Raw genomic sequence first — 23,817 nt, forward strand, 5'->3', positions numbered from 1 at the left:
TGTTAAAGTATATGACATACTCCGCCTAAAGGTTCCACTGAAACGAGTCAACTGGAGGGTGGATTTCAAATTTCCATGGTGGAACGCTGAGATTCGCCGTTTGCGTAATGCACTGCGAAAACAACGCAAGCGGTATTTCCGCCATAAGTCAGACGAAAACAAAGTTACTCTTCGACGGATAGAGCTGCAATACGAAACGGCCCGGAATTCCGCTTTTCGTGAGTATTTGAATCATGTGCAAAATAGCCTTCGCGATAACCCCGCAACATTTTGGAAATTCGTTAGCAGCAGAAAACGATCTGGTAGTACTCCCACTGACGTTTTCCTTGGAAACGCAAGCGCGCAATCTCCAGCTGATACCGTAAATTTGTTTGCTGATTTCTTTCGCGGAGTGTTTAGAAGCGACTATACCGTCCCTTCGGAAGAGTATTTGGAAACATTACCATCGTACAACATAAATCTCCCCCATCCCACTGTAAGCCGAGCTGACGTCTTGAAGGCTCTGATTGCTGTTGATTGGTCGAAAGGGCCTGGCCCCGATCATCTCTCGCCCCAATTTATAAAAAGCTGCGCCCACGTGCTGTCTCTTCCGTTGTGTATCATTTTCAATCGCTCTCTTGCTGAAGGCATTTTTCCTATCGCCTGGAAAGAAGCTGCTATCGTTCCCATTCACAAGGCTGGAAATAATCACAACGTCGAAAATTACAGAGGTATCTCATTATTAAACTGTCTCTCCAAAGTTCTCGAAAAGCTGGTCTACAACGTCACGTATGCAGCTGCATCCTACATTATCTCGGAGTATCAACACGGGTTTGTCACAAAACGATCAACAACTTCTAACCTGATAGCCTACACTTCTAAGTCGTTTCCCGCCGTCGAGAAGCGTCATCAGGTGGACGCAATTTACGTCGATTTCTCAAAAGCTTTCGACAAAGTACCGCACAACATCGCAATCTTGAAATTAAAGCGTTTGGGATTTCCCACCTGGTTGACTAACTGGTTGCAGTCGTATCTTTCCGATCGCTCGGCATTCGTGAGTATAAAAAACACGCGTTCAAGCACATTCAGAACACCCACAGGTGTCCCGCAAGGCAGTCATCTGGGCCCGCTTATTTTTGTCCTGTTTATTAACGATATCTGTAGTCGGATCAAGTCTGGGAAATTGCTGTACGCGGACGATCTCAAAATCTTCCGAACTATCGCTTCTGCACTTGACGCCGTAGTGCTTCAAGAAGATATCTGTACTATTCAAGAATGGTGCACGCTTAACGGAATGGAAGTCAACGTTAATAAATGCAAAGTAATCAGTTTCGGACGCTTGCTTACTCCAGGACGTTATGAATACAGCCTAAAAGGTAGAACAATTGAAAGCGTCGACTCGATCCGTGACTTGGGAGTGCTCTTCGATAGGAAGTTGAGCTTTTCCGACCATATCACCGCGACAACTGCTAAGGCTTTCGGAATGCTGGGCTTCTTAAAGCGGAATACGGCGGACTTCGATGATTTCTACGCACTAAAAGCACTCTACTGTGCCCTGATCAGAAGTGTTCTGGAGTATGTATCAAATTGACCGACTAGAGTGTATACAAAGATGTTTTGTGCGATTCGCCCTAAGGAAACTTCCACGGAATGATCCAGTTGTGTTGCCTCCTTATGCCGATAGATGTATGCTACTCGGTCTGCAGACTCTGGCGACTCGCCGTATCTTCCTGCAAAGAGTTTTTGTTTTCGACTTGCTGTCAGGTAATATCGACAGTCCCGATCTTCTCTCGGGCGTTAATTTGTATGCGCCTCCTCGTGTTCTCCGTAACCCCACTCTGTTGTGGATCCCTAGACACCGTACTTCATATGGACAAAATAATCCACTGGAAAGATGTTGCCGCAGATTTAACGAAGCTTCTTCAGTGTATGATTTTAACATCTCCAAGCATAGATATAAGATATTAATAAGAAATATATAGTTTTAAAATGCGTCTGTACGGTGTATACCGAAAATAAGGAAATAAATAAAATTTTGACAAGCTCCGGTTCAGGATGCTAACTAAATATTACACAGGAGACTTCTAAGGACTTTAAAGGAATGCTGGGAATAATTAAACCCTGATACCTTGCTCAGGATTCCGATGAAATCCAACAAAGAATTAAAATTGAATGTAGCAAAGGAATTTGATGGAATCCGGTAATGCATTGTGATGAAATTCTACTTAGGACTCTGACGGAGTGTTACTCTTTACTTTAAGATCCTTTCCAGAATTCAAACGAAATTTTGCTCGAAATTCTGCTGGAATCCTTCTCATGAGTTTGAGATTAACCTGATTAGGGTTCCTGTAGGATTCTGTACAGGGTTCTAATGAAGTCTGATAATATCAGGATTCCTACGAAGTTATCCTCAGTACTCGGATGTTGTCATTTTTTGATGTGATCTTGTTTTGGGTTTTGACTGAAAACTGCTCAGAATTCTGATGAAATCCTTTGAACAATTATGAAATGATTTTGATGGATTCTTCAGGCGTTTGAAGGAGTAATTACGAGATAATCCTTTGTACAGAATTTAATATAATCCAGCAAAAGATTCTGACGACACACTGCTAAAGTATGATGATATGTTGCAAAATTCAGACGGAATATTGCTCAGGATTCTGATGAAATCCTCCCTAAAATATCCATCGTCATTCTGATCGGGATTTTGACTGAATTCTATCCACGATATTCCGATGAAATCCATATCAGGGTTCCGACAAACCCATTATTAGGACTGACGGTATTCATACAGTATTCAGATGTTAGCATACTGAGGATACTGATGAAATCTTTCTCAGCTTTTAGCACATTATACTGATCTTGAATCGTTCAGATAGAATCTTTTTCAATTTTTGACATTATCCATATTCAGACGGAACCTTTTCAAAAGTTTGCCGAAATCCTTTTCAGGATTCTGCTATAATCCCTCTAAGAATTCTGAGGTCACAGGTCAAAATCCAGAGGAAAATTTTCAGCTGATTCCTCAGTGTAGTCGCCCAGTTCACGGAGTTCGACGAACGTCCAAGTTATTGTTCGCCTAGGTATAATCTGACATTACCGTTGAAAAATTCCATATAATTATAAAATCTAAATAAGGAATTCAAATTCAACGATTAAGCAATTAATCACATTTGACCTCTAAATATTTCCTGTCCGTCTACTACCAGAACGTCCGTTGAATGAGAACAAAAACTCAGACCTTCCATTGGTGTATTGTAAATTGGTGTGATATGCTGGATGGAAACGTTTTGGATCAAGCAGTTTCGGCGTTCTACGATGCCATATATGGAATTCTTCACTGCAATGTTCCAAAAAAACATACCACTAAAAAGCAGATTTTAAGAATCCTTGGTGGAACGCTGAGCTTGGCAGGCTGCGCAACGCACTCCGGAAGCAACGTAAGCGATTCTTTCGTCACACGACTGACGACAACAAAGCTATTCTTCGACAAATTGAGCTGCAATATGAAACAGTGCATTCGGTGAGTATCTCAACCAAGTCCAATGCAACCTGCGGAATAATCTCTCGACATTTTGGAAGCTTATAAATAGTAGAAGACGCTCCGGGGGTATTCCAGAAAATGTTTATCTTCGAGACAAATCTACACAGTCCGCAGCCAAGTCGGTGGATCTTTTTGCAGATCACTTCCGAGATGTATTTACCAGCTGTCCTGTCTACCCATCGCAAGACTACCTTGAAACATTGCCAACCTATAATATCAGCTTCCCCCGCTCCAATGTAAACGATACCGACGTTTTGAGAGTTTTGTCCAGCGTTGACCCGGCGAAAGGGCCAAGTCTGGATTACTTGCCCCCTTTGTTCATAATTCATAGAACATTGTGCTCGGGCGCTTTCTGTACCAGTAAGCATTATTTGCAAGCGCTCGATCACGGAAAATGTTTTTCCATATGTGGAAAGAAGCTGCTATAGTTCCTATTCATAAGGCAGGAAATACTCATAATATTGAAAACTATAGAGGGATCAGGCTTCTGAATTGTTTGGCCAAAGTTCTAGAAATGATTGTTTACAATGCGATGTACGCTGCATCTTCGCACAAAATTGATGAACGTCAGCACGGCTTTGTAAAGAAACGTTCGACCACTTTGAACTTGATGAAGTACATAAGTTTTTGAGTTCCATCCGTCGAGAAGCGCCAGCAAGTTGATGCAATATATTTTGATTTCGCTAAAGCATTCGACAAGGTGCCGCACAACATTGCGGTTATGAAATTGCAGCGACTAGGATTTCCTCCGTGGGTAACCAGTTGGCTACAATCATAGCCTTCTGAACAATCCGCTTTTGTTAGAATTGGCACCACATGCTCAAGTGTATTTGAAACGCCAACCGGTGTTCCTCAAGGAAGTCACCTAGAGCCACTTATTTTTATATTATTCATCAACGATTTGTGCACCAACATCAAGTCTGGAAAACTGCTCTACGCTGATGATCTGAAAATTTTTCGCTCAATTGCTTCGGGACTCTACTCAGCTGTGCTCCAAGCGGATATAGTCAATATTGAAGAATGGTGCTTGCTGAATGGAATGCAGATCAACATCGATAAATGTACGGTGAGGTAAGTTTTGGGCGCTCGACAACTCTAAGGTGCTGCGAATATACCCTTCAAGCGTGTGTGATCGAAAGCGTGGAATCTATCCGTGACCTGGAAGTGTTATTTGACAGAAAACTTCACTTTGCCGACCACATCACAGCGACAACTTTTGCAATATTGAGGTTTTTTGAAACGATACACTGCTAATTTCGAGGATTTCTACGCTCTAAAATCCATATAGTGCGTACTGGTCCAGAGCATTTTGGAGTACGCTGTACAAGTATGGGCGCCGTGCAAGGCAATCGATTGGAGCGTGTTCCAAGAAGCTTTGTACGGTTTGGTTTAAGAAAACTGCCATGGAACGACCCTATCCGCCTGCCACCGTATAAAAATAGATGTATAGTTATTCTGCCAAATTTACCAACGCTTGAGTCACATCATACCTTCTTGCAAAGAATGTTCATTTTTGATATGTTGTCGTGCAATATCGACTGTCCCGATATACTTTCAAGGATTAATTTGTTTGTTCATTCAGATGTCATTCAAATATCGCTTTCTCCAGACGTTTTCCCGATTGAAAATCATACTCGAATATGATGGTTCGTGATGTATATGACAACGCGAAGCAGTATTCGTCCGTTGTAAAGTTCAAGAGAGCAATCAAATCATTCTAAAACAAGCTTAGAGCACGAAATATAGAAAATAGTAATGATTAAATGCCGAAGCGAATGAAACTTGTACTCAAAAATGATAGGAGTTCGATTGACTAATAAGTGTCGTGTTGATCATTACCGGTTATTTACTTTAATAATGCATTTTTTGAGAAAAACTGTATTATTTCTTAGTGAACTTATAAATACAGGAACAATATTTTTCATTTAAACTGCCATAACAAACGAACAAAACAAACCTGGACTTCTAAATTTCGAGAAACATCGTTGATTAAGTTTTAAAACAAACGCTGAAAATTTGGGCCAGTTGGCTCGAACGAAAAAAAGTTATACTCAAAAAAACAGGGCGACCGTATTAATGTGGGACACACCATGTTATTTGCTCATTTGCTATATGCTATTTTGAAATAAATCACTTTCTTTTACATATATTTTGAACAGTATTAGTTTAAGTACAACCTACTTAAGGAGGTCAGAAATAACCTCAAGAAAAAATCGAGTGAAATTTGAGTTGGTCTCCTCCTACCAGGCGCAATCTTCAAATGTGCCTAAAAGCACTATATTTTCGTAAGGTCAAATGTAAGGTCCGAATCATTGCAGACAGTTGTTCGCGGAATCCAGGATAGCAATTAGGACGCATCATAGTTTCCGTTTTCACCAAAGTATGTAGTAGCATGTTGGGTTCAATAACGACATGGTGGTAAATTTTGCGAATCACGCCAAGGCAAGTTCCTAAGAGCCAACCATGTGAACTTTTTCTGTACTTTTTTCGATTTTAAACACCAAGTTAGATGATGCGGAATCTAAACCGGCAAGACGAGATCGAGGATTGGTCTGACCAATACGAGGTATAGAGATTTTAAACAGCACGGATCCATAAAACCCCGTGATATCATTTAAATGAATCCCAGCTGCCGATTTGCCTCCGCAATTATCACAAACTGCCCTTCAATTCACATGTAACCAATCATATGAGAATTAAAAGACAGTTTGTAGTCAAGAGTTACACCCAGATTACTGATTTCTCATTGACACTCTGTAGCGCAACCCCAACGATACTGTAATTGAAGTTGAACGCATCGTTCTTCTTATGGAAGTTCATAGCGGAGCAATTGACAATGTTTACAGTAAGCTGATTCTTTCGACACCACTTCACAAAGCGACCCAATGGTGCTTGACTGCCTGGATGACTAAGAACAGCTGGACCCAGATTGCTGCCCTGCGGTACACCTGATCTATTGGTAAAGGAATTCAGTTTCGCCCAAAGCGTTCAGTGTGTAAGATAAGAGCGTAGCTACGACGTAAGCTTATCTGACGCTCCGAACTTGGAAAACCTCTTGCGAAGAACCTCATGGCCGATTCGGTCCAAAGCTACTTTCAAATTCGTGTATATATCGTACACTTGTGGTTTCTTACTCATACAACTGATGCAAGTTGACGTAAATTCAAGCAAGTTCGGTAAAACGGATCGGATCGGCATATAGCCATGTTGGTCTGGTGAGATATAACTTGCTGTGTGGCTGAGAAGTTATTGATTAACACCAATTTCAAACAACAAAGCTCCAACAGTAAGATTAAATACCGGGAATAAGTAGTATTACTTCTAAACATCGGGAAACTTAGCCTGGCCAAACGATTGGTTGAAGATACAAAACAAAAGTTCAGCCAAAGCGATGGCATAGCGACAGTAAACAGTAGCTGTAATCCCATACTGTCCAGGGAAGAAGGAGGTTTTTAACTTTCTTGCTGATGCAATAACCATTAAGTATGTACAGTTATTTACTCTATGTTATGGACTGTTATTTGTGAATGATATAGATGATTTGAAAAAACTATTGTTTTTAAAAAAAAAGTCCAATATCTTCGGAAGTACTCGAGATAGAAACAATTATGCGTGATTGAAAATTGTGTGTTTTGACGATTGAAAGAACTCCATATAATATATAAAAGTCGTTGGAATTATAATTGAATAGTGTTCAGTAAAGATAAACGCGAAAACAATCTCTACTTTTCCAAAGACGTTAGATCATTTCTACGACCATGAAAACACAAGCTTTTTCATTGAGTTATTAGGCGCCGTAGCATCGAATTTCTATATTTCAAATGTGGAACACAAGCTATTTTATTTATTTTATGTTCAAAGTGCACTTTTTCGTAATTTTAAATCTTTTGGAACCATTTCTTCTAAATATAATTCAGTGCCCCAAAATCCCCAAGCAGTTTCAACAACTTTCGAAGTTTTGCCCAACTTTTATATGTATTGGATCCACTGTGCATTGCGGTAATTGAAAATCACTTATGTTTCCCCCTTTACTGGAAATGGAAATCGCGTTGAAAGTGGCTTTCAATTATTCCCATATAAACAATCACAACAAAACTCAAACTAAATTAATTCAATGATTTTATAGCTAATACTCGGATTAAATACCATATCACCGCGTCAATAACAGCTTACCATTTTATCCAGTATCCAGCTGGCCGGAAAGATGAGTGGAATGTAGAGGATCATGAAAATCATCGACGTCCAGTCGACCCATGTGCTGGTAATGTCGTAGTATCTGTATTTTTATGTTCAACCAGGGCGCAGTTGGAAAGCGAGATGCAGCGAGCGGTGTGTCCCAGCGATGTTTGAAGTATGCGTGTTGGCGGTAAAAACAATTGCACCATTTTATTGCCGCCGCAATGTCCAGTGGTTGGAGAGTGGGTGCGATGAAGTATGCAGGGACCAGAGAAAGCAATAAATGAACGAGATTGCATTAGGTAAAACTGACAAGATTATATTTATTGAATAAAGAATCTTCTGGAAAAAGAGCTAAATGTTTGCTGTTATTTTTTCAATTGAATTCGATTGATTAGAGGTTATCTGATAACATATTGGCAGTTGAGATTTGATTGACGACATTGAAAACAAATATTCTTAAACTCATTTTGAGTCCCTAAGAACTATGCAAAATTCGGAATCAATTCATTATGATTCGTCTCAGTTTTCTTCTTGGTTGGTTATGGTTGTATGCCATAACAGAATCCGCACCATCGCTTTCGAGAATTGTCAAGACTTTCATCAATGTCATTGACATAAAAATTGTATAAAATGAGGCTTACTGTGTCTCAATGTGATTCGAAAGACTTGGGACGACCGCGTACAGATTATCCGCAGCCTCACATAACTTTTTAGTGTCCCCGGTGGAAGTGGTGAAATAGGATTGGTGCACCCAATATTGAAACAGTAACCACAATCGTCGCATAGCCAGTTAGAATTGGGCAACGGGTCTAGTGCGGATCGCTGCAATACCAGCAATGCAAGTGCGGTGAAAACACATCTGCAATTGTTACAACCTGTAAGCACTCCGCCGTTCGCCTGTGGATAGCAAACTGCGAACAATGTGCATAAAATTTTACGGGGAATTACACAAGGTTTGCAATGATGTAAACAATATCACAAATTGGAAACAAAAATCACTACAGAATATCATTGATTTCTCGCGACAATTTAACGAATTAACACATCACTATGCGAAAGACTATACCGGTGAACAATTATATTCAACTTCAACGAGAATCGGATGAGTGAATCACACAAATAAAACATTATAAAAACGAAAATGCAGTACTACCGTGGTGACTCATAATCGAACCGATCTCGATATTTGACTACCCATACAACATTTAATATGAATATCAATTGAAATTTAATATCGGGGTGGGGTGCTCATTAGACTGGTTCAATTTTTGACTTTTAGCTCCACCAAGCTCTACTGATTCCTTATATGGTCCTTAGCAATTGTGCAAATTTTGGTACCGATCGGTTGTGTCTTCGGACCCTCCAAAAATATCAAAGTTTATATGGAAGTTTGTATGGAAAATCGGTTAACATTGAAAATAAATTTTTAAAAAATCACCGCATCAATCAATAAATCAGAACACTATATATTTCTAAAGGTATTCTTCCACTGAACACATTCGTGGAACATTGTAAGTTTATGAAAATACTTGTATAAGGATGGAGCTATTCAAACAGGGTTGCAATGATTAATAATAAAATTTACTTGTTTTAAAGTCATGCTGCTTCTTTAGTTAATAACTTTTCTCAGCGAATTTTCAAAAATTTACAATGTTCCACGTATGTGTTCAGTAGCAGAATACTTTTAAAAATATATAGTGTTCTGATTAATTGATTGATGATGTGATTTTTTAAGAATTTATTTTCAATGTTAAACAAACTTCCATATAAACTTTGAAATTTTTGGAGGGTCCGTAGACACAACCGATCGGTACCAAAATTTGCACAGTAACTAAGGACCATAAAAGGAATCAGTAGAGCCTGGTGGAGCTAAAAGTCAAAAATTGAACCAGCCTAGTGCCCATGCTAATTTTTGAACAAAATCGTAGTGTGCCATGCCAAAACAATTGATCAAAAGCAAAACATACCATTGCATCGCGCATACGGTTACCTTCGTGTTTTCCAAGTAAATTTTAAATCGGCGAATCAATGAACCTTATAATTTCAGTTAATAGGTAAATTTCGTTCCAAGGAGTACGCTAGGAGGTAATTTAAACAATCGCTATTAAAATTATTATTAGTCGTTTTAAAGTAATTTGTGGGCAAAGGAGTTTTTGAAAATGGCGTTCCAAATGGAGAGTGGGTATTATCCACTGGATAGCCAAATTTTGAAAGCGATAGCTGTAATGTTACGTGTGTATGCAGTCAGTTTATCAAAAAGGGCGTGCCGTTACCGAAAAAAATGTCTTCAATTAAGCTTTGATTTTTTAATTAGACATTACATGATCCTTCCAAGGTCTTTGACTTTTCAACCTCGAGTAGAAGGAGTAATGTTTCTCAAGGTCCTAGATCAAAAATACACAATTTTCACATTTTCGAGACAAACTGTACAGGAACGGTATTGCACTTTAAGTCCCAGTGGGTAATAAGTTAAGCATAGAGTGGGGGTATATTACTAGAGATTTGTCGCCTTTTTATATGGTTAAAAACACTCACTTAAAATCACTGCGTTTGCGCAAATGAAGTCCTCGTACATAGAGTATTTCAAGCGTGCGCTTTAAAGGGCATACGGAATCAAATGGCATCAGATGAAAAAGCTCGTCAAAACTCACAATCGCTTTCAGACTTTCAGGGAATAAAATAAAGCATATAATTGAATTTTTCCTCTTAACACTGCTCATGAGGTCGTTTGGGTCAACCTGTTTTTGCATGGACAACTATTTTTTTCCTTTTTTAGATGGCATATCCCTAGGATGCATCCGTAGGGGGGCTGCTTTATGATGGCCCAGAGAATATTTTTCAATTGGCATCAATTCCGGTGTGTTCGAGAGATTAAGATCCTTTGGCAAGAAATTGACTTCCTGAGCCTTGAAACACTCCAAAACATCTTTGGAGTAATGGCACGAAGTTAAATTTGGCCAGAAAAGCGTTGAACCATCGTGAGATCTCAGAAGTGGAAGTAGACGCATTTTAGGACATTTTTCCGAGAACGAGCCCATTGACCGTGTCGGTTATCACGAACAGGGCGCTCCGCTTTCCACACGAACAAATCGCCTGCCGAATCATGATTTTTTTTAACTAACTTTGACCTTTTCTGCGTTTCACCTTCCTTAGCAATGTCGAACTTATGACGAACTGTAAAGAAAAGGAAACTGCTCGAAATCTGCTTTTACATAAGTCTCGTTATCCATGACAAGATGATACTGTTACATTAACAGTTGAGTGTGGAGCTTTCGCGCTCGTTTTTTACCTACAGTATTCTGTCGTTTATCGCGATTTGACGACTTTTGAACATTGTACGTAGCCCTACACGTTTTTCTGCATCTTGCACAAAAGATTTGGATAAATGCAGTTTTTGCACCACCTTGTTGCGGAACTTAACCTTCTTCTTCAATTGACATCTCAGCCGATTCTTAGTGTACTGGGTTAGGTGCTGGGATACCTCCGACCACTGAAAATCTTTCCGTATGAGTTACTTATGAGACCAGCACACCTGATCCTCTGATCCATCAAACCAAACGATAATTCACGTAAAATAAAATTAAACACAAGAGCATTGAAGTGGGACATTTCAAACAAAACTCATTATTCTTCTGAAGCCACATGAAACAGTGGAACGTCTAATCGGCATTTCATCCAATCCAGCTCTATCGCTTTGAACGCCGCTTTCGATATTCGACTGTTCCCAAAATATGAAAGATTCGCCCTCATTATACCTTCTTGGTAATCAGTCTAAAACGAACATTACTAGCGCCAACCCTTTCTCGAAGACGCACCGCGTATAAGTACCTACAAAAGAAGTTGTGATTCACGGTGTGGTCACCGATACGAGATTGATTTGCTCGAATCTGCTAAAGCAAGGGGTTGGCTTTTGTAAGGAGTTCAGCCAGTGAAAACTGTAAACGACACAGCTAACGAAATAAAGACCTATGTCAGTTCAAACTCACATCGGTCGACCTTCCCTGGGTTTACCTTACCTATCACCAACCTACTAAGATAGGCATGACTATCTATCTGCAATCACAGTTACACTGACTGTCGGTAACATAGACAAAATGTACCGCATAATGAGTCATCTCTTTCTGATGATTTTAAAAGCGTTGTATCATATTGTAGCAGAAATGGGTTTCTGCTCATTACGGCCAGTGATGCAAATGCCCATCACATCATTTGGGACAGCGCAGACATCAATCTGAGAGGCTCTGAACTGATGGAGTACATAAGTAGTAAAAATCTGTAAAAGTAGTAATAGTAAAATATTCTGAATGAGGGAAACCGACCAACTTTTGCGAGATCTGGGAGAGAGAAGGTGTTAGACATAACGCTATACTCTGAAAGACTTTCGCATGAGCTGTGAAATTGGCGGGTTACAAATGAAACTAAAATGTCTCTAACCGATCATAAATATAAATATTTTTCTATCATCTTGATGTCATCCTTGATGTAGAGCGAGTAAAGGCGCTTTAACCTGGACTTAATGAGTCAGGGCAAGGTGTAAATACCTTTATCCCATCGCAAAGGACCAAAGGAGTGACATTAACCTTCTTAGCAAAGTCACTCTTAACGTTTTATTCTAACCCCCTATAAACTGAAATGGTCGGTACGGTTGTCCTCGTTTCTTCCTCATTCAAGTTTCAAAACGATTCGTTGGTTGAATTGTTCATTAAATGAATAATTCAATTGCCGTATAATATTGAAACATCTTCAAACCCAACTCTGCACAGGCCTGGCCGTTTTAATATTTGCGATATATTATAATATACTTCAAACTTCAAGACACAACAGAATAACTGAAGTGTTTTCAAGGATGCTTTTCAATACTGGCTGTGTAAGGGATAGAATAGAATAGAATAGAATCATCTTGATGTTATATTTGATGTTGTAACATATCGTAATCCTAAATCTACAAACTCCTAAATCTACGACCTCTTTTTGGAAAACTTGGCGACTAAATTTAATGGACATTATCCAACAATTAGTCAACTAGACAACTTGGATGACATCGTGGATACGACAAACTCATTCATAGTAGCATCCTACGAAGAAGCTTGTCCACTTCGTACCATGGATTCTGAGGATAAGTTGAAAAATGAGACCACAGATTACAGACGTTCATTTATACATTTTATTTTTTTCTTTGCAATTTTTACAACTCATAAACCAAATCTTCGGATTAAAAATAGTTGTTTTTACAAATTTGCATCACCAACTTATAGGGTCTAGATTTTTTTTCAATATCGAGCTAATTTTAATGTCCAACAGGCGATCGCTGTATTTTTTTCAACAAAAAAAAATTCACGCAACGAAATGGTGGCAATATAGTTGCCACTGCCTTATATGCGGTTCAGGAACCTGATTTCTAGCGGCTTGTCGAAGAAACTCAATGAGCTAGGATTTTCAACCTACGGATTTGCTGACGATTACCAAATACTAATTACTGGACTTTGCATCAGAACAATCTTTGACTTAATGCAACAAGCATTAAGAGCGGTCAAACGGTGGTGTCGACAAGTTAAATTATCAGTTAACCCAAACAAAACTTCAATGGTTCTTTTCACGAAGAAGCGAACAACAACCGGGGTTCGTTCCTTGCAGTTCTTTGATTCTGAGCTACTGTGTGCAGATCAAGTCAAATAGGTTGGTGTTGTATTGGATTGCAAACTAAATTGGTCTGCTCTGCCTTCGGGCAGTGGAAAGACCAGGGGTCTTAAACCCAAATACATGTATTGGATTTCCACGACGATTGTGCGTCCAATGCTTTCATAGACATGCTTTGTAGGGTAGCAGAGGGAAGAGATGATGAAGATCCAGTCAAAGCTCTGCAAAGAATGATGTTCATGGCGTTGACCATTACAAATACACCTCAAACAAGAAGCACTATCATGTGTGTACAGGTTACTGGGATTTAGAACAGTAACCATGTTGATCTTGATACCAGTCATACACGACTATTGTCACAAATGGTTACATGAGGTGAAGATATTATTGCTCCCAGCGATATTACACTTACATGTAGTTTTCCTTAAAGGGCATTCCATGGGAAGAAGGGAGTGGCAGTCTTGCTATATGAAGAGACAGCAACAAACACAAATGGTTTGTTACACTGATGGTTATTTGATGAAGGGACGTACTGGTGCTGGCATCTACTGTCGTGAAATGAGATTGGAACAATCTCATTCGCTAGCTAGATACTGTACTGTATTCCAAGCAGAAGTCTTTGCAGTTGTGTGCGGGGTACAATCGGACCTTCAACAGAGCTTGTCCGGCCAAGTTATAAACATCTGGTCCGATAGTCAGGCTGCAATCAAGGTTCTTAGCTCAGACAAATCATGGTCTAAGTTAGTGATCGCGAACCCAAATCGAAGAACTAAGCATTGTCAACACTATCTACCTTGTCTGGGTGCCCGAACATTCCGGTATTACTGGAAATGAATGGGCTGACGAATTGGCCAGAGCATGTACAGTGACTGACTTTATTGGTCCTGAGCCCGCCTTGCCAATTTCGACAAGTTGCATAAAAGAAAAAATACCGTCTTCAGCTTCGCCTAAGCACTGCAATTGTTGGAGAAATGTGCAAATGTGTAGCCAAAGAGAAGCTTTTCTAGAATAACCGCGACCAGTGATTTTGAAAAATCTCCTACATTTTTCGAAACTCTACTGCGGCATGCTGACCAGGGCTTTAATCGGCCACTGCAAACTCAATTATCATATGGCAACTAATCAGCGCGCTGAGTCATTTACATGTGATCTTTGTGATCTTTGTGAATTTCGACAGTCCTTACATATACGACACCGCGTTTGGACGACTGAAACTTAAAGACTAAAGACATACTAAAGTTTCTTATCCAATGTGGTATAAAGGAAAAACCAGGATAAACCAAGAATTTTCCTCGAAGTCCTAGGACACCAGGACAATCAGTTTAAAACCAGGAGATATCCTGGGAAACCAGGACGTCCGGTCACCCTAACGATACATAACACAAGCACTATATCCAAACATGAATGAAAATAATGAGCTACGATGGTAAAATCAAACGTTATTTTTTTCAACAGAGAAACTGCGTTAGTGTTCGTGAAGCCGGAGAACAATAGTACACTTCTGCTACTCGTTTTCGTACAATCATACGAAGAACGGGCTTTGTCTATAATATTTTGTTTTGTATGTATTTGGTAATGGAGGAGAGAGTAAAAAATGCTAAAGGGGCATAGGAGTTTAATTTTACAAAAAAAAATCAATTTCTTTCATTTTACATATATCGAAATATTAACGTTTTAGGAATTCACTTTGAAAACCGCCTTAACTAGTTCTCGGTCCTGAAGTTAGAAAAATAAGTAAATTTTGGTTTTCCAAATGACGCTAATCATGAATTTCCGATGTCTACTGACCACCTGCTTTAAAATAACACTCGTATTGATGACGGTATTCACTGTTTCGTGGTTACCACATCTTGAATTACAAATTGGCGTTCATTGTCAATCACTGATGTCTACTGACCAACTAACCTTTCAAATGACACCCATATTGATAATGGTTCTCTATATTTCCCGGTACTTGGATGTCGCCACCTTGGATTTCCAAACGGCGTAAACCATTAATTTCCGATGTCTACTGACCACCCTACAGTGCACAGTGGCACGACGAGTGACAAAACCCCAAAAATCAATGTCTTGTAATTCTTTTGTAAGTATTTATTTTATTTTTCTTTCAGTTTGATTAAAATTATCTCAAAATTTTAAATTTTTCAGGATTGAGAAATTCAGTGTCAATTATCTTTATACGTCTTCCAATTTTTGAGATGGTCTTCCATGGGTCACTGATATGATGATAATTATCATTAATCTGACTCAAAATTTAGTGTAGTTTCAAGATATACAGGCCTCATCTTGTTCATTTTTGCGCCGAAGTTATTATATCTATTTTTTTGAAAATACCCATAAGGAGACGACCTATAGCTTATAAATCTACTTACAAATTGTTTGCTAAACAACATCATATTATTGAAAAATTAGTGATTTTTACTAGTTTTGTCAACCATTTCTGCTGTCCGATGTTATTGGCAACGATGATTAACGTGTATTTTAATCCTTTAACGACCAACGCCTTTAAATAGGTTTACATAAAAGTAGTCGAAATTTAATTTGTTTTGAAGGTGATAGCAGAAATGGATTCAGCGACCCAAAATTAGCTAAAACCCCAACGGCCAATTTTTAGCCATATAGACCAATTTTCATAATATTATCACAACTTTGTATGAACAGGTGCCACTGTGCAGTACCACGACGAATGACAAAACCCCAAAAATCAACGTCGTGCAATTCTTTTGTAAATATTTATTTTATTTTTCTCTTGGTTCGAAAAAAATTATTTACGATCATCGGTCGAAAAATGACTTTTTAACATGCCGCTGAAACAAGTGATGTCGAGGATATCTGTTCAATTCAATTTATTAGAATTGTTCGTATCTTCGAAATTCAAATGGCGATATCACAAGAACTACACGGCCGATTGGAATAACTTTAATTTTTTTTTGGAAAAATGAACAATAGATGTGAGCTTTTTGTGCAGAAATCATTTACGTTTGTTCTGAATCAAGAAAAAGCAATTAAGAAATTGAATTTCATATCAGTTCATCATATTATCGATGGATATTAGACCGGATATTAGATTTTGGCTTTTTTTCGGATATTAGATTTTGGCTTTTTTTTCGGAACACTGCTAATTTTCCAATAGCTCTAGTTTACCCACAAGAGGCTGCAAGTTTCTATAGTAATGTATATGGAAACTCGAAAATCCAATAAAAAAATTCCACAATAACTCTGCATACCTCAAAACTTATGGTCGCGTAGCTTATTTCATAACGAACAGATTTGTTGAAGACTGCATATTGATTGGAGGTTCCCCGATAAAGTTATTTAACCTTGAAGACCAACCGATTTTTTTGAAAATTCCTATTCTAAGCATGTGCGAGAAAGAGAGGCAACACATAACTTAATATGACAATATCTTTTTACTGCAAAATCTCATCAATTTGCAGTCTTCGGCAATGTTGATCCTTATAGCTTAAGCTATATATCTGTAGATTTTGGGATGCACAAGATGATACTGGCATTTTGTACTGAATTTATTGTTTCTATTGCCTATTTTTCATAAATTTTCACATACAAACTTTAAAACTCTTGTGAGTGAACTTGAGTTTTCGAAAAAAAAGCTCATATTTGATATATGCTCTGTGAAGTCAATAACCGTTTGATTTAGCAATGTTCCGACAAAAAAGTCAAAATTGTTGCCAGTCTAATGAATATGCTATATGCAATTTACCATGAAAAGATGAAGCTGCTTATCGCAGTGCTCTCGAATATTACATTTTATACCACTGCGATGGCATATTGTTTTGAACATAACACTCGAGGAGAATAGCTAGTACTTTCAGTATATTATGATGTTGTTTGCTCCATTTTGCTCCTTAACGAGTTATTTAAGGTGGAAGTTACCCCAAAAATAACGCAAAATTAAGAATATCTTTTAAAATTCAACAGATAGGAAGTAACTATTCTGCGAAAATATGTGTTTCAATACCGCATACAACTTTGTGGAAAATTCCAAGAAGGTAGGAGAATGTCTAAAAAAGTCATCACAAAAAACGAACTTTAATGGGTCTTCCATATAATATGTTTCACAACTTGCAAACTGTTAAAACTAGATATATGGTGTCTTCGGCAATTTCTTTTGTAGTAAAATTTGCTACAGCTTCGCCGAAGACACAAAGGCTCTATTTTAATTAGTTCAGAAAATAAGTTTCGTATACCACTTGCAGGAGAATTAATCACTGAACGATGTACTCCTGTGGATGTGCAATCATAAGGGCAACAACTTCTCCGAACAAACTATACTTCTAAAGTTAACAGCTTAGACGCTATTTAAAACACTGTGAATACGGTGGGATTTGCTACTACAGTCGGGTCTCCTACTACGCGATGAAAAAGGAATCCGCGTTGTAGGATACCCGTAGCTTATGGGATTTCGACTAATTGGGGCTGTGGCCGATTATTTCCTCCGTGTCAACATGTAGCGCCATACTTTCTTTGACAAAGTGGTTGTACTTACTTGGGCCTACAACTTAGAGTAATTGGCTATCCAATTAGTTGAGAACTATGCCACCAGGAGTGCTATGAAGAAAGAGTAAATAAATCGAAATTGTCGTAAATTCGACTATCATCAAATGGATTCAATGTTAAATATATCAAGACTCTGAATTTTTTGAAAGGTCGTGTCTTCGAGGAATTTATAAAAGAAGTCCAGAGCTTCTGGATGGTAGAAAGTACAACTCGTAATTGCCCCACCAGGCGGCGCTAGTGCTAATGCAAATATTCAACACATGTTAAAATTATTCTATATCTCAACATCGTGATTAGATAGAGTAGTACTGTCTTCCGCAAAGTTGCTAGAGAGGTCGAATACGGTAACGGTAACAGATTAGTTTGGAATACTCTCACTATGCGGCGCTAGTGAGCGTAGAAGCTTCCAACATATGGTAGATTATGATATATGTCGAAAGTCTAATAACTTGGAAAAATGGTGTTTTCGGCAAAGTTCTCGGGGAGGTCAAAGGCTACTAGATTACGTATAGATTAAATTGGAATGGACCCGCCAGGCGGCGCTAGTGAGCATTTTCTTTCAAAGCATGTATCTCGAGATCATGATGATTTGGAAGGTTGTTGTCTTTGGCAATATTCATAGGCAGGTCGAGCTCTGTCCTACGGCGAACAAATTCGTTCAGAACTTGCCCACTGGATGGCGCTTATAAGAATGAAACTTTCTTAACATTATAGATATATTTCTAAAGTCTGATAATTTAGGAAAACGCTGTTTTTGATAAAGTTCTCCAGGGGGACAAGTGCTGTTTGACAATGTATAGGAAAATTTCGATTTTACCCGCTAGGTGGCACTAGTGAGTACGCATTTTTCCTTTCAATTTCTGCATCTCAACATAAAGACAGTTTAGAATGGTGGTATCTTCAACAAAGTTGCTCGAGTGGTCGAGGATTACCCAACGGTAACAGATTAGTTTAGAATACTATCACTATGCGGCGCTAGTGAGCGTTCATGCTTTCAGCATGTGGTAGATTGTGATATATCTCAAATGTCTAATGATTGCGCTTTCGGCAAAGTTCTTGAAGAGCTCAAGGACTACTCGATCTTGGATAGATTAAATTGGAATGGACCCGTAAGATTACGATAGTGAACAAGTATATGCTATATATTGTGTATCTCGAGATCATGATAATTTGCAACGGTGATGTCTTTGGTAATATTCATCGGCAGCTCGAATTCTGCCTTACGGTGAATAGATTAGTTCTGAACTCACCCATTAGGCGGCGCTAAGGAAGATAAAACTATCAGAATATTGTAGATCTTTTTTTTAAAGCCTGGTAATTACTAGGTTACGCGAGTAAGCACGTGTTCTGGGTGACGATAGTAAGCACGCCTTTTTTCAATTTCATCATTTCAATATTAAGGCAGTTTAGAAAGGTGGTGTCTTCAACAAAATTGTTTGATAGGTCAAGGACTACCCAATGGTGACCGATTGGTTTGGAATACTCTCGCTATGCGGTGTTAGTGGGTGTGGAAGCTTTCAGCATATGGTAGATTATGAATTATCTCAGAAGTCTAATAAATTAGAAAGATGGTGTTTTCGGAAAAGTTTTTGAGGAAGAATAAGGGCTACTCGATTATGAATAAATTATGTACTGCTCTGAGTCTTGTTAATTTTATTTAAATTTCTGAAGTAGCCTCAAAACGGATAAGAGGATAAATTCATCAAGCCAATCTCTGGCGCATTATCGGAGTATTCAAAACCAATCTACCATCATCAGACAGCTCTAGAACTACCGATGAATTTCACTGAAGAGGGCCTTCTTTTAAACTGTCATGATTTTGAGGTGCTAAAATTCGTAAACAATTTTTTTTCTCTCTAATGCCACCTAGTAACTGAAATCCACGTTAATCTGATAACACCATTTTCATGAATTATCCATCTTTTGACTTGAGCTGCTACGTAGTAGAAGTTGTATTCCCCCTTAGCAATGAGTGAGTTCTGAACTAATCTAATCACAGTAAGATAAAACTCAACCTGTCGATGAATTTTGCCAAAGATACCACTCATCCAAATTATCCTGATCCCGACAAAATAAAATTTGAAAAAAAGCTTGCTCACTAGCACTGACTTGCGGGTCCATTCCAATTCAGTCGGTCTGTAATCGAGCAGCCCTTGATTTCCTCAAGTCCTTTGCCGAAAACACCATCTTTCTAAGTTACACTCTTGAGATTTAACAGATTCTAAAAGTTTCTACGCTCACTAGCGCCGCGTAGTGAGAGTATTCTAAACTAATCGTTGGGTAGTTCTCGACCTCTCAAGCAACTTTGTTGAAGATACCACCCTTCTAAACTGGCTTTATGTTGAGATGCAGAAATTGAAAGAAAATACGTGCTCACTGGTGTCACCTAGCGGGTTAATCCAAAATATTGTTTACATTGTCAAACAACACTTGTCCCCCTGGAGAACTTTATCAAAAACAGCGTTTTCCTAAATTATCGAACTTTAGAAATATATCTATAATGTTGAGAAAGTTGCATTCTCATTAACGACGCCTAGTGGGCAAGTATTCCTACGCTTACAATTAACCCGAAATTATAAGTTTGTATATTGTAGTATTTCATGGGTAGTTCGAGGCACTGTACAGTCGAGGAGCGAAACCTCATCAAACGGTTGAATGCTAGTGGCAAAACATACCGTGAAGCTCAGGAACTTTTACAGTGTTCTGCCACAAAGATGCACAATGCATTGCACTGGACAAACAAATCTGAAACCAGCTTTAGATAGCGAACAACATCCCCTCAAACTTAACCCTAGAACGTTGCACTGGGGTAATAATATACCCCACGCGTTTAATCGCAATTTTTGCAGGCAAAATTGCAATTAAAGGAAATATATAATACATCATTTTGTTCGTTTTTTAATTGCGAAAACATCAGTGTAAGTGAAAATACGGAATTTATTGAATCAATGATACATAAATTGGTTTGAACAAAATAAGAGCTGAACAAATCGCGGTTTTCACTTTTTTCATAAACATTACTACAACTTTGCGAATTTTCAACCGATTTGAAAAAAATCAAATGAATCCAAAAGTTAAAGGAATGGTCTAGAAACGTAATAAAACAGAATTTCGATATTTTTGTAAAAGTGCAATTATTTGGAAGAGTGAAAGTTAAAAAATCGGGTTTTGGAAAATACCACGAAATGGGGTGAAATTGAAATGAAAAAAATATTTCTGGCCAGTAATACATTGGTAATATGCAACGTTACTGTTACAGCAGTAATTTGTGCAAATTATACTTGCGAGCCATTGCTTGGAAAAACAATAAAAAATAAACAATACAATAATAAAAATCAGCAAAAATGAGAACAATTTTTTGTTCCGCTTCAAAATTAAATTAAAATAATTGAATAAATGATTAAAAACAAGTATATAATGCTAATTGTCACTTACGTAGTAAAGCAACCAGTATTTAAACTGGTATTGTCACGAATCACATTTCCACTGACAGCACGAAACCTGACGAAACACTAACGGCAACTATTCACTGGGGTACAAATATATCCCACACCAACTGGCTATACCACCTTTTCCTACTCTTACTGGGAACTCTAAATTGAATTTTGGTTAGGGCCCAGGTCGGAAAATGCCGAATTCTCGTCTTTACATGGCTCCAAAGAAGGCGTGGGGTACATTTGTACCCCAGTGCAACATTCTAGGGTTAACAAACTGATGGGTCGGATGGCAAAATAATATTGGTTTATGTCTTCGAGAGAATTCTAGAAAGACCTGAAACATTCTATTGCAACGTCAACGAGTAGAAAACGATTGATTGAAACAAATTTGCACGCAGGAAGTCCGAGAAAAGTACCACTACTCACAATACGGCACCTTCACAATCGTCTGAACTTTGTCACGCCAAGTGGACCGTCGAAAAGTGGCGTACCATTTAGTGAGCTGATGATAGTAAAGTGGTATTATAAAAATCGAAAGGTAGGCGTCAGTAAGTTAGACGACCACCAGGAACTGAATTTTATCACATGATGCGAACATGAAAAACATATTCAAAGCCAAATCACCATACTCGAAAAAAACGCTTGCGCTACTATTATTTCGAACAGCACTGTATCATTATCTACCACATGCTGAAAGCATCTACGCTCACTAGCGCCGCATAGTGATAGTATTCTAAACTGATCTGTTACCGTTGGGTAGTCCTCGACTACTCGAGAAACTTTGTTGAAGACACCACCCTTCTAAACTGCCTTTATATTGAGATGCAGGAATTGAAAGAAAAAATTCGTACTCACTAGCGTCACCTAGTGGGTAAAATCGAAATTTTTCTACACATTGTCCACTTGTCCCCCTGGAGAACTTTACCAAAAACAGCGTTTTCCTAAATTATTAGACTTTAGAAATATATCTATAATGTTAAGAAAGTTTCATTCTTATTAGCGCCATCCAGTGGGCGACTTCTGAACTAGTTTGTTCGCCGTAGGACAGAGCTCGACCTGCCTATGAATATTGCCAAAGACACCAACCTTCCAAATCATCATGATCTCGAGATACATGCTTTGAAAGAAAATGCTCACTAGCGCCGCCTGGCGGGTCCATTCCAATTAAATCCATACATAATCTAGTAGCCTTTGACCTCCCCGAGAACTTTGCCGAAAACACCATTTTTCCAAGTTATTAGACTTTCGACATATATCATAATCTACCATATGTTGGAAGCTTCTACGCTCACTAGCGCCGCATAGTGAGACTATTCCAAACTAATCTGTTACAGTTGGGTAGTCCTCAACCTCTCGAGCAACTTTGCGGAAGACAGTACTACTCTATCTAATAGATATAGAATTATTTTAACATGTGTTGAATATTTGCATTAGCACTAGCGCCGCCTGGTGGGGCAATTACGAGTTATACTTTCTACCATACAGAAGCTCTGGACTTCTTTTATAAATTCCCCGAAGATACCACCTTTCAAAAAATTCAGGGTCTTGATATATTTGACATTGAATCCATTTGATGATAGTCGAATTTACGACGAGAATTTCGATTTATTTACTCTTTCTTCATAGCACCCCTGGCGTCATAGTTCTCAACCAATTGGATACCCAATTACTCTAAGTTGTAGGCTCAAGTAAGTACAACAACTTTGCCAAAGAAAGTATGACGCTACATGTTGACACGGACGAAATAATCGGCCACAGCCCCAATTAGTCGAAATTCCATAAGCTATGGGTATCCTACAACGCGGGTACCGGGTACCGCGCAGTAGGAATCCGCGCAGTAGGAAGCCGCGTTGTAGGAATCCGCGTAGTAGGAGACCCGACTGTATTATTATTAACGTGTATATTAACCGTTTAACGACCAACGCCTTCAAATGGGTGTACATAAAAATTGTCAATAAAAAAGAATTATGGAATTTAAAAACTGAGAGCAAAAATTGATTCAGCGACCCAAAATTAGTTTGAAACCCAATTATTAGCTACATGAACCAATTTTTATAATTTTGCCGCAACTTTGTATGGTGCCGTAATGATGATGGCGTCAGTCATCGATTTCTGATGTCTACTGACCACTCCCTTTCAAATTACCCAAATTCATTATTGTTTTCACCTTTTTGCGGTAACCGGAAGTCCCAATCCTGGACCAAATGGCACCCGTATTGATTATTGTTTTCACTGTTTTGTTCTAATCGGAAATCACCATCTTTGCTTTCACTGTGGCGTCAATAAACAATTTCCGTTAGCTGGTGTAAACTTCATCGCCCACTTATCCGAATAAATGATATTTCTAACGCCTGTTATGAACCTATGTATTATTTTCTTGGCGCAAAATTGGATTAATAATTTATACATGTCAAATTTCGTCGAGCCATTTTTGCACTAATTAATATTTGACCCACTTGTGACTGTGGTTGTATTGTGGCCCCACGCCACCGCCGAATTTTACGAACTGCATTACGCTGATAC

General features: G+C 38.5%; 1 protein-coding gene across 1 annotated transcript in view; it reads right to left on the bottom strand.

Moving 5' to 3' along the window:
• The window catches only part of LOC131692908 (heme transporter FLVCR2), a 174,902-nt gene that overhangs the window by 89,253 nt on the left and 61,832 nt on the right, over positions 1-23,817 (bottom strand). Inside the window, exon 4 of the mRNA XM_058980295.1 lies at positions 7,697-7,799. Coding sequence (XP_058836278.1) covers positions 7,697-7,799 — 103 coding nt within the window. The remainder of the gene's footprint in view (positions 1-7,696; positions 7,800-23,817) is intronic.

The sequence above is a fragment of the Topomyia yanbarensis genome, chromosome 3, assembly GCF_030247195.1.
Source record: "Topomyia yanbarensis strain Yona2022 chromosome 3, ASM3024719v1, whole genome shotgun sequence".
Lineage (NCBI taxonomy): Eukaryota > Metazoa > Arthropoda > Insecta > Diptera > Culicidae > Topomyia > Topomyia yanbarensis.